Consider the following 11822-nt stretch of genomic DNA (forward strand, 5'->3'; position numbering starts at 1 on the left):
TGACTTTTAAGGCATAAAAAGCATGAAGAAAGCATTTAAACTTTTGCCGTACTAATCTAATCGAAGACAATCAGTTTGAATCTGATCTCATTCTCCCCCTCCCAACCCCCCCATCCCTCCCTCCAATTCCAAACTGAGAATTACAAAAACGTCAAACTTTTCGACGAATCCCACCCACTTGTCATTACACCTGGAAGAAGGGAACAGTGATTATTGTATGTATTGGATAAAAGGAACCTCGCCGAATGATTAGCTAGTTCATATAGCGAAGTTATAGCTCTCTCACTGCTGTTAATTGCAATTCAGGTGTCACGTAAAATGAATTAAATGAATTTTTCATCTTAAGTTTATTAGTAACGTCATTTACCACAAAGGTCCAAAACTCATTGCTTATGATTGTAATCCCAGCGAAGGCTGCGATCAGTCAGTTTTAATATAGCCTCCCTCCCCCTCCCTGAAGGTATCATTTTTATAGGCCAAAATAGCATCCTGAGTTTAAATAAATCAGTTTAAGGTGAAAGGAATAAAATGAAACCAAGGCTAGGCCAAGCTAAGGATAACAATAATTAACCTTCTTTTCATGGACACTCTACCCCCAATTAGTTAATTAATTAATTGATTATTTAAAGTGTTTTAAACCACTTAATCAGTTTCGCGATGAGGTAAAATTCAGTTGCAAACCCAACAAGACAGACGTTTCCAAGGAGACTTTTTTTGAAAAGTCTTTGAAGTTATTAAGACTCTTTGAAAAATGTAAATATAGTACAAACGTACGTCTTTGATGGCATTGAAGTTATGGTGAATCAACCAAGATAAAACACCTCCCAGTCATCAGGTGAGAAGTTGTAAGTCCCAGCCAGGATTGTTGAACTGCTTTGTACTCCACTTGGAACAGAGTAGGCGGAGCCAAAGCTTGTGTATGAATTATTGTTGTTGTTTGCGTTGTCAGCAATGTAGATGTCCCACCCGTGACCAAATGTTGGACCATAACCTGAGTACCTGTAAATTGCATATGATGATATAGTCACCATTCTCTTGAATGGCGCCAGGCCTTCTTTATTGCGGAGAGAAAATATGAACGCTTTAGAAGTGGAACCGTAACTACTGCTGGAATCTGAATAACAAAGAAAAACAGAAATATTATTGATATGAAAAAGACAAAAAAAACATGAAACCGCATAACTGGAGCTTCAAAATGCCATCAAGTTCAGTCACGACCATTAAAACGATACAGCAAATGGCACCTTTTAGGTCTGGGCCCAGTACATTTACTATGGGGGGGGGGGGGGAGAAGGGAGGGGAGAGGGGTTAGGTTCCATAGCAGGTTAATAAAGAGGTGGCGAAGACCAGTAATCGCAATAAAACAAAAAAATTCGGAATGGAGCTGGGAATGCGCAAGCTAACTCTAAATGTTTTTAACTTGTAAAGCGCTTATAATAATAATAATAATAATAATAATAATAATAATAATAATAATAATAATAATAATAATGATGCTGATGCTGATGCTGATGCTGATGCTGTTGCTGATGATGATGATGATGATGATAATAATAATAATAATAATAATAATAATAATAATAATAATAATAATAATAATAATAATAAACGGATATTTTAACAGGATTAACCCATCAGTACCGGAGAGTACTGTTATCTTAGGGGTCCTGTAAGATTTTAAAAATTTAACAAGGTAAAAAGGAAAAAAAACTAAATAAAAGTTTAAAAATGTTAAAACTACAATGGTCAAAAACATATAAAAGCTTATGAATAAAAATTACAAATACAAATGTTCTTTAACTTTTTGTTTAAATAGAAGCCTAGATTTCAGATTTCTCATGTCCGACGGTAAACTGTTAAAAACGGAGACTTAAGAGGCTGTGTCTGTAATACTGGTCCGCCCGATCTGGCTTGTTAAATTGATTTCGCTCTTTTCTAGTGTGTTGCAAGACTTTCATGTACTTATACTAAAAACATAACAGTCAAAATGTAAGTCGAGCTTCCATTTTTAAACACGATTTATTCTCTTTCAGTTGAACTGCAATGCATTTATATCTAATCTTTGTTTATTTCTGATGGTGTTAGGTATGTCTGCGAGGCCAGTTGATGAAACTCCTCGTCCTGACAAGTCCCTCAAAATGGCTGCAAACATGAAGATCTTCGAAATTGGGCAAGTTTACACAGCTGTAAATATTTCATTAAGACGACACCAAAAGGTTTTTTTCGATAGGAACATTTTCTATTACATCTACTTTTTGGCTGCGTTGATTTGATTGAAGTAGACCGCCTCACTTTTTCAAAAATAAAGTTTGAATCTGAGCCGTTTTCAAGTGTTTCATCAAGGTGTGTGATAGGGGAGTCGTTAATGTTTTGCTGCAAGCTTGATTCGAGCTCAATGTTCGTGAAAGTTGGTGTGATAAATTAAAAAGACATAATTTAACAGGCCGTGGTGTTTGTTTGGTGCAGAAGTTATTAGTTCTTTTTAAATTAATTTTCAAAGTTGTGGTAAATTTAAGCCTTGACAGTGGTCGTTACAAGCGCTCGATCGGGTGAACCGAAAATCCTTAAAAACTCGAAAAAAATTAATGTTCCGGTCAAGTGAATTGTGTTTTTAGTTTAAGTACATGAAAGTCTTGCAACACACTAGAGAAGAGCAAAAGAGCGAAATCTATTTTACAAGTCAGATCGGGCAGACCAGTATTACAGACACAGCCTCTTAAAGTTTAAAAAAGTTTAAAAATGTTAAAACTACAATGGTCAAAAACATATAAAAGCTTATGAATAAAAATTACAAATAAAAATGTTCTTAACTTTTTGTTTAAATAGAAGCCTAGATTTCAGATTTCTCATGTCCGACGGTAAACTGTTAAAAACGGAGGCTCCTAAAAACGAAAAACTCCGACGGTCAAACTCTAGCTTCATTTTTCGGCAGTTCGATAGAGGAAAATCTGTTCCTAGTATTGACACTGTGATTAACTCTTTTAAAGTAGTTCTTAAAAGGAGTACACGCATTTCCACGTACACAATCAAAAACACAGAGACTGACTTTTCTTTTCAAATAACTGTTAACTGATGGAATACGGATGTCTGTTTTGTTTTCCAGTCCTGAAGATATGCAGCTTAGGCCACGATGTTCGATTCTGCGAATCAGTTGCCTGCGTGTATTTGAATAGCTTAGTGTAATTAGACTGCAGTAGGTAAAAACAGGCATAATCATAGCCCTGTAAATGTTTTCTGCAGCTGCACAAGTAAAGGAAGAACGAATTTTCCGCAGCAGAGTGACTATCCCAGCCGCTTTCTTGCAGGTTTTGTTGAAGTGGGTTTCAAAATTCAATGTAGTATCTAAAAGGACACCCAAGTACTTGTAGGTAGTTGTGCTGTTAATAGGTAAACCATATATAGTCAGATTGAGCTGCTTATCTTGGAGACGACTCAATCTTTTAGCAGTTCCGAAGATCATCGTTTCTGTCTTCCCTTTTTTGAGATTTATGATCAGTTCATTCTTGCGAAACCAAGTAGCCAGATTATTGATATAGTCATTTAGATTCCTTTCGATAACATCAAAATTGTTTGAAGAAGTAAAGATCACTGTGTCGTCGGCATACGTAATGATTCTGGAAGATTGAAAAGGTTTGTGAACATCATTAAAATATATAATGAACAGCAGCGGCCCAAGGATGCTTCCCTTCGGAACCCCAGTAAAAACGGGGTTGGGTTCTGAAAGAACACCGTTGTATTAAACAGTCTGCTTTCGTAAAAACAGGTAATCTTAAAAAAAATAAAGAGCACTAAACGTCACAAATATTTGCGTCGAATTAATAAAAAATACATCTTCGTCTCAAAGTTATATTATTAAAACTCTATGTTACCACAGAAACCATCAAAAACTCGATTAACACTTCTATATGGTGGGTTCTGCAAATTTTTAATTTCGGCGCTGTAAAATGAAACTTCGCCAAGTATAGCAAAAAAAAAACCTATTAGGATGCATTACAAACCAAATGACCTTCTCATAGCACAAATAATCTTATAACGAAAAGTCGGGGGTACCCTAATACCCCGATACATCAAAATAATAATAATAATAATAATAATAATAACAACTTTATTAACGTGTCAAATTTGTAGTAGCTGAGGGGAAAAGTCCCCTCTACTAATTGTGGACACCTAACCTGACTAACTAAAAAACGTAATTAATATATATAAAATAAAAAATATTTATATACATTAAAAAAAAAAAAAAAAAAAAAAAAAAAAAAACCTAAGTAAATCGCTTGACATACAAATTTAAATAAAAAATGCCAATAGCATTGATAGCTTTTCAGCCCTTTGAACTACACACGTATACTGTTAACTCAGAATAACTACAAGTTCATCTCGGGATAAATTAAATAAGTCATACCCCAAGGTATATCGGTATATCCTCCAAACACGTACTGTCCCTTTTTGATGATGGTAACAGTGTCACGTTTCCCATCACACCTGCCGTGGAAGGTACTGGCAGCCCAGCCGTGAGTAGAGGCGCGGTAGCACAGCAACCACTGGGGGTGACTTCCGACAGCGGGCATGGTCAGGAAGTGATGAAGACATTTTTGATAATATGTGTTGCCAGCTATTATAGCTGAGAGGTTTGAAAATGGACCTTAAGTGCAAAAACAAGGATTTAGAAAAATGATGTTCAGTTAACAAGATACTCTTATGTGTTACTGGCATAAAGTTGACAACATAGATTAAGCACCATTCTAGTTAAAAAACAACAGCATAGGATAGATAATAAAAGATCTTTCCGTTCGCAAAACAAGACAATTAGCCTTAGTATAATTTGAGGTGAGTAACACAATAGTAACAGAGTATTACACAATAGTAACACAGCAGTAACACAACAAAAACACTGAAGCAACACAGTATTCACTGTGGTAACACACCAGAAGCACAGCAGTAACACTACAGTGACACAATGGTGACACAGCAATAACACAACGGTAACACAAAAGTAACACAACATTGTAACGACATTGCAAAGTTGCGAAAAAAAATCTATTACTGTATAATTTTTGCTGGAAATGAGAAATTAATGCTAGCGAAACATGCCATAGCTCCCGAAAATTTTGGGAAATTAATAACAGGCGAGTTAGTATAAATAAGGTACCACGAATCGGCTTGTACCATTTTTGGTAAAACAGTTGAGCGGAGGGGACAGGGGGGCAGGAGCCCGGGAGAAAAAGGGCGGGGAGCGGGAGGAGAGTTCGCGGGAAGCGGGATTCTTAAGGTTGCGGGAACCGGGAGAAAACTAGTGAAATTTCGTAACATTTCATCATATTTCGCAATAGACATGGAACAAACAGGAGAGAATAGCCACGGAAAGGGCCGGAAGGCGGGAGGTTCAGACCCCCCTGCCCCCCCCCCCCCCCCCCCAGTTGATGTTTCCGATGTGATCTTGTTATGCCGGTAATTACGCGGCGTAAAGAAAAAACAATTCGAAGTTTAAAATCAAGCGTTTTTTTTTTACAAAGATAACGAATATCGAAAAATATGTCAAATGGAGGCATAAGTCATAAAAATCTCCACAGAAGTTATACTCGTAAAAGGATAACAATTGCATCCAATTGTGCTCATGTCGTGGATTTTTATTAAAAAAAAAACATATGTCTGCGACAAACGTGAAGCGTCATCTACATGAAATTCAACACAATGCATTGGGAAACCAGTAATTAGCACGCCCGCACACTCATAAACAATTCTGGCATATACCCCACCATATACATTTACGTCTTTAATTATTCTTCAGGTAATGAAGGACTCGTATATTTATGTCTCCTTTTTGTTTGTCACATTTAGTTTAGTAAAAGGAAATAAGTTAAAAAAAAGAAAAATAGAAACCTTTCTCGCATCGATCCCCAGAGAATCCCGGCAGACAACTGCAGTTGAATCCATTGTCTAGATTAATGCACGTGCCGTTGTTAAGACAAGGGCTGCTCTCACACTGGTTGATATCTGTCACAGTAATAATAAACAAACTGTTAAAAACTTAACTATCCTTCGGCCATACACCTTTATTACACGAGATATGAAAACAAGCCGTGGCGTTTGTTTTACCTATTCAAAGCCCGTTAATTTTTGTGCTCGTATTTTTTTTATAATTTATTTCTTACATTTTCGTTTTTCACTTAATTAAGGTAATGGCATACTCATATTCTTAAAGTAGTTTATCTCTCCTTTTTGTTTATCGCAGTTAGTCTAAGTAAGGAAGTAAGTAAAAATCACCTTTTTCACATCGATCCCCATGGAATCCCACTGGACAACTGCAGTTGAATCCATTGACCAGATCAGTACAGGTTCCGTTGTTAACACAAGGACTGCTCTCACACTCGTTGATATCTGTCACAGTAATAAACACAAACTGTTTAAAACTGAGCTCATATTATTTTATTATTTTGTTTTTGACGGAACCACATAATATATATAGCTACAAGCGTATGTAGCTGTAAGGAGGAAAAAAGGGGTTATAAATCCAATTACCAGTCCAAATTTCTCCAAATCCCATTTTCCTGCCAATTGATTTCCCAAATCCCAGCCCAAGTTCCATTGTTTTTTGCTTGCGATTCCAAGTCCCAGTGAGCCAAATTCAATTTTCCCAGTAAAAATAAGCCCAAATCCCAGTTTCCATTTTACCCCTTTCACGCCCCTCATGTAGTGTAGAACATGCTTATAATGTGTCAATATTCCTCGAGATCTTTTCTGCAGAATTAAATTGTACTTTGCAATGGTATGGCGTATCAAGCTGCGCTAAACAATACACAACTATGAATTCGATCCAAACACTTTGGAAAGTTTTGCATGGCATTTTCTTATTTTGTTTTATCGCCTATAAGTAAGACATTTAATTCGGCCCTTGTTTCTCGATGCGCACGATTCCGTCGTGAATAAAACTTTTACATAACATCAAATTTCCTATGATACTCATTTCCCCATAATATTAATTGTGACAGTGGAAAACTTCATTACCTGTTTGGCAATGTCTCCCTGTGAATCCCTTCACACAATGGCACACATAGCTTTTCTTCTCGTAATGTGATATGCACGTTCCATTGTTCTGACAAGGCCAACTGCTGCAAGGGGACTGAAAGACAAAACGAGAAATTATGACGAAGCATCACAATATGACGCCCAAAACTTTAGGACCGCTGCGCTCTAGAACTGGCTTTGGCACAAAAAAGGCCATCAACGTCCGTTATGCAACGAGGTTGTGAAGTTCCGTGCTACACTGGCGGTCTCAACAAAATCAATATTGTCAATTAGGAAAAATGTACAATGCACAAGTACTGAAGAGGCTAAAAAATTATAATGGCAGAAGAGAAACATACGGGGAAAAAACGTCTGAACCGGTTTTCATTCTCGTGTAAATTCAGGTTGTTTGTCAAATTCTCACGTGCCTGCCGCTTGAGGCTAGCCAGATATACAGTTGAATAACCAGGTGAATAACGATAACTCGAATATTCAAGGGAGATCAAAAAAGGTTTAAGATATCGGGAGTTCGAGTTAGCGAGGGTAATGAATTATTAGAAAAAAGAAACACCTGGAGGGGAATCGGAGAAGGTTCGAGTTATCTGTAATGAAATCGACAACATTATATAAAGTTTTGAGTCGAGTATCCAGTGCAACTCCGATCCAAGAATCGAAGACCAAAGCCGCGAAGGAAACAAAAAACAAAATTTTAAGTTCCTCGCATTTGGAAAAATGTTAAGTTGGTTTGACAGTACTTAGCCGTAACCTACGAACAGGCTTTCTGCAGGAAAAAGGCTAACTTTATCGAGATGAGACAACTTCTAGTTATTTTAAACATCAGGTCACGTTTGTAAGCATTTTGCATGTTTAGTCCGCATTTTAATCGGTAGTCCGTCTTTTATACCTAGTCCGTAGTTTGAGTCTGTATTTTATACCTCAGTCCGTGTTTTATACCCAGTCCGTAGTCCGTAGTCCGCAGTCCGTATATTTTATACTGACCGCACACCCATACCCACAATATCAACTAATTCCTATCTCAAACAAGTGAAAAAGTGTTCATAGGGGACCATTCATTTTTTAGAAGGGGGGGAGGGCCGGAGGAATCCCAGTGTGTATTCAGTTGAAACTTTTTGGCCCTCCCCCTGTAGCAGAGTAAAAAAAGGAATGCCTTCCCCTAAAGTGCAATATTAAATTTTGCGACCCCCCCCCCCCCAACACACACACACACACACATGCACCTCAAAAAAAATTCACATCAAACCTCCCATTCTGTCCCAAGCCTGCTATAACATGGAGCTCTGACAGCATATGTACCTACAATATGTTTATGTACTTTGTCTTTCCTATACTTCTACCATCATTCTTTGCTTCATCTCACTCTGAGTCATCTTCAGAGTCATTTCCAAATGCAAAAAGTATTTCATCCTCACTGGATCCTGTATCATCTTCTGACTGTGAATCAGAGTCTGAACTACTCATTTGAGATCTGCTTGCATGAACTGCAATGTCAGTCTGAGAAGCATTTCTCACAATTTGCTGACAAATCTGTTGGCTGGTGATGTAAGGGTTTATCAGAGAATATTGCAAAGTTAACTGAACTTAAGGATGATGTTAACAAGCTCAAAGATGAACTACAAGACTTTGACGAAAGTCTGATTGATAAAACTGGTAGAAAACTCTGCCCTGGGAAGTCAATTCATCATGACTTTCATGTAGCTACAATTGAAAAATTAAACACCATGTCAAGAGAGCTTTCTTCATTTATTACTAGTCTCAGTGAAAGGGATCAAGAGGTAAAGAACACATTCAAGGGTCTAGCTTTAAAAACTGGTACATCAAAATCCAGAAAGCATAAGCAAAATGACAGGAAAGCAAGAGGAAGGAAGGAAATCAGATTAGAAAATGGTAGGAAGGCAGTTTTTTCAAAAGATAGCACCAGATGTTGGCACAGAAGAGGTTATGGGTCTTACTACTTTGAAGGTAGATAAGGGAGATCTGATCATTGAGGAATTAGAGGGATTAGCAAAGAGAGAGGTAAAGATTTTGTCAGACATCCTGGAAGCAGAGGATCATTTTATAACAGATGAGGCTAGAAAGTTCATTCTAGATTACTAACCTGTCAGAGAAGATGCTGAAAGTGATCAAGTTCTGATAGTGTAGATGATAGGGATGGCAGTGGCAGAGCCATTTCTATACAGTTATAGTTACAGTTACCAGTTGTGATTTATATATAACTATATATTCTAGTTTGATGCTTATTGTTTGTTTGATTCTTCCAGTTTATATTGGAGAGTATTTTTAAATTTGAATTTGTACACTACTTGTAACTGGTGTAATTTTATTGTTAATGCAACAATAGAACTGTTTCATAACAATGTTGTTATTTGTAGTAAATAATAAAGATGGTAAATTTTAAGCTCGGTAAAAAAAAAAAAAAAAAAAAAAAATACCATCTTTATTATTTACTACAAAACTTGATGAATTTGACATTGCTGATCCTAGCAGTATGCAGGACGCGTGTCACATATCAACCTAGTAAAATGGCCCAGCTCACAACGAGTCTCTCGTAGCTCAGTTGTTTAGAGCGCCCAACCGGTATTCTGGGAGGCCATGGGTTCGATTCCCGTCGGGGACTCAGAATTTTTCTTTGTCCCATGCTCGTGTCATGTAGAACATCTTATCTTTATTAATGTTGTTATTTTGTTGAAAGAACATATTTAATAATCAAAGAAAAATATAAAGAACAATTTTTGTAAGTACTTTATAACATATAAACATGTTTTACTTTGGTCTTAGTTGATATTTATTGAAAATAAAAGATTTTGATCTGGATTAAAATAAAGTGTTTTTCTACGCGACCCCCCCCCCCCCCCCTTTTCAAAAACGAAAATAACGATGACCCTCCCCTTTTGCCACTGTAAAAAATTAGTGACCCCCCCAAGATTCCTCCGGCCCTCCCCCCTTCTAAAAAATGAATGGTCCCTAGGATATCGTCTTCTTGGCGTTTACGACTTCTTAGCCCAGCATGTTTATATATTTCCTCCTAAGTTGCCCTTGACAACGGCCGGTAATAAACTATATATAGCACCACCAGCTTGCCTAATGTAGTATATTACTTGTTGTATATAATAATGCACGTTAAGATAATCGAGCTACCTTATTCATACTAATTTTCGCGAGAACTAATTTTTGCAATTTTCACAATTTCAAAATAGTCGTGAAATTTAGTAGCCGGGAAGAAAACATTTGCGCAAAATTTTAACACGAGAAAACTGATAGCATAATTATTATAAAACAAAAGAGAAAAATGTTTTGAATTGCAATTTTTACTTTTGAAAATATATTTCCGTCTTGGTTTTGACTAGCACCCTTCTTCTGATTACTGTTTTGCTCTTGTAAATTGGCCAAAACCTCTTTAGTACAGTCACTAAAGTTTCCGTTTGCAGGCTTCTTGTAGTGACATTGAATCAGACGTTTGTACACTTCCAGTAGTTCCTTAGTCTTTGACGACTGCTCCATAAAACACTGACAAAATCGCCAAATTTAATACTTTTTGTTCTCATTTTTTTTTTCTTGCAATCGCGAAATTTAATACTCGCGAAATTCGGCTCTCGAACTTTCGCGAAATTAAGTAGACGCAAAAATTAGTAAGAATAAGGTACTTACCGGGATACTGTAGTGATGAAACAGTGGGCTGACGATGAACTTGTCTGAGTTGTTGTACTTGTCAGATGGAAGCAGTTCACACAGCAGTTTTTCGCTGATATCAGCAAATGCAGCCAGGTTGTAAGAGAAACAAGTTGGGATTTCAAGACAGGCAAACCCACATTCGCTGCCGTCCTTAATAAGATCTGAACCGATGCTGGTGATGTTGAGATAAGAAAACTCGTCTTTCTTGAAGTTGATGAAAGATGCTCCTCCGAAAGAACCTTCACCGAGACCTTTATTGAAAGAAGATGATTAAAGGTGTTTTAGTAACTTTACAAAACATGTCTTAGCGGCTGCCTCAGAAGAATTTTGTACTTCGGCCAAGATCCTCTAGGAAAACGACGCTAAGGATAAGAAAGGAAAACTAGAGAACGCTTACCTTTCGAAAAACGAGAGAAAGAGGCAACAATCGCCATGATAAGCAGGAAGTTGCTAAATTGTTGCAGAGCGAACGGCATTTCTTCCGCGGTGTTTACTCCTTAAGACTTGAAGAACGACTGAAATTTGTTCCTTTAGATGGCACATTTATTATGTGAAATTAGGAAGCTTTAATGACACCTGTTACGTTATCGGTACTTAATTTCGCGGGTACTTAATTTTTGCAATTTTGGCGAGATAATATTTCAGGGGGTTTTATTTTCACGATGTGGTCAAAAAATACGTTAAAAACATTAAAAATATGTCAAAAAACGTTAAAAATACGTTTCGCGAGTCTTTAATTTCGCAATTTTTTGAGAATTGCGAAAATCGCGAAATTTGGTACCAATAAGGTTTGTTCATGTCGTCATGTGAGTGGGAGGCAAAAAGAAAACAAATATGGCAAAACTGGTTAATTACCCCGCTATGTTGTCTTTTAATAAGAGGACTGCACTGCATAAATAACGAGTACGGGAAGTCTTCAAAAAAACATAATTAATAATTTAATAAATCACGTCAAAAACATAATTTTTGACGTGTAAATAATCGAAATTTTACCAGCTACTTAAGTCTTCCGAACTAGAAAGAGATCACTTATTATTTAGAAAAAACAATAGACAATTCTCACCCCTTGCTTCCACCAAAGAATTAGTCACACAAACTACTGGTGTCCTTTATTTATTTTCTAACTG

General features: G+C 36.8%; 1 protein-coding gene across 1 annotated transcript; it reads right to left on the reverse strand.

Annotated features, from left to right (window-relative positions):
* Window positions 1–118: 118 nt before the first annotated feature.
* Window positions 119–11509, reverse strand: LOC144665721 (uncharacterized). Its single transcript, XM_078527014.1, has 8 exons — window positions 11093–11509; window positions 10672–10946; window positions 7006–7120; window positions 6265–6378; window positions 5881–5994; window positions 4403–4642; window positions 775–1114; window positions 119–190 (listed from the first exon to the last, which is right to left on the reverse strand). Exons 1-7 carry the CDS (start codon window positions 11169–11171, stop codon window positions 804–806), a joined length of 1248 nt encoding a protein of 415 aa, XP_078383140.1. The 5' UTR covers window positions 11172–11509; the 3' UTR covers window positions 119–190; window positions 775–803.
* Window positions 11510–11822: the final 313 nt, after the last annotated feature.

The sequence above is a fragment of the Oculina patagonica genome, chromosome 9, assembly GCF_052425735.1.
Source record: "Oculina patagonica isolate OP01 chromosome 9, crgOcupat, whole genome shotgun sequence".
Classification (NCBI taxonomy): Eukaryota; Metazoa; Cnidaria; class Anthozoa; order Scleractinia; family Oculinidae; genus Oculina; species Oculina patagonica.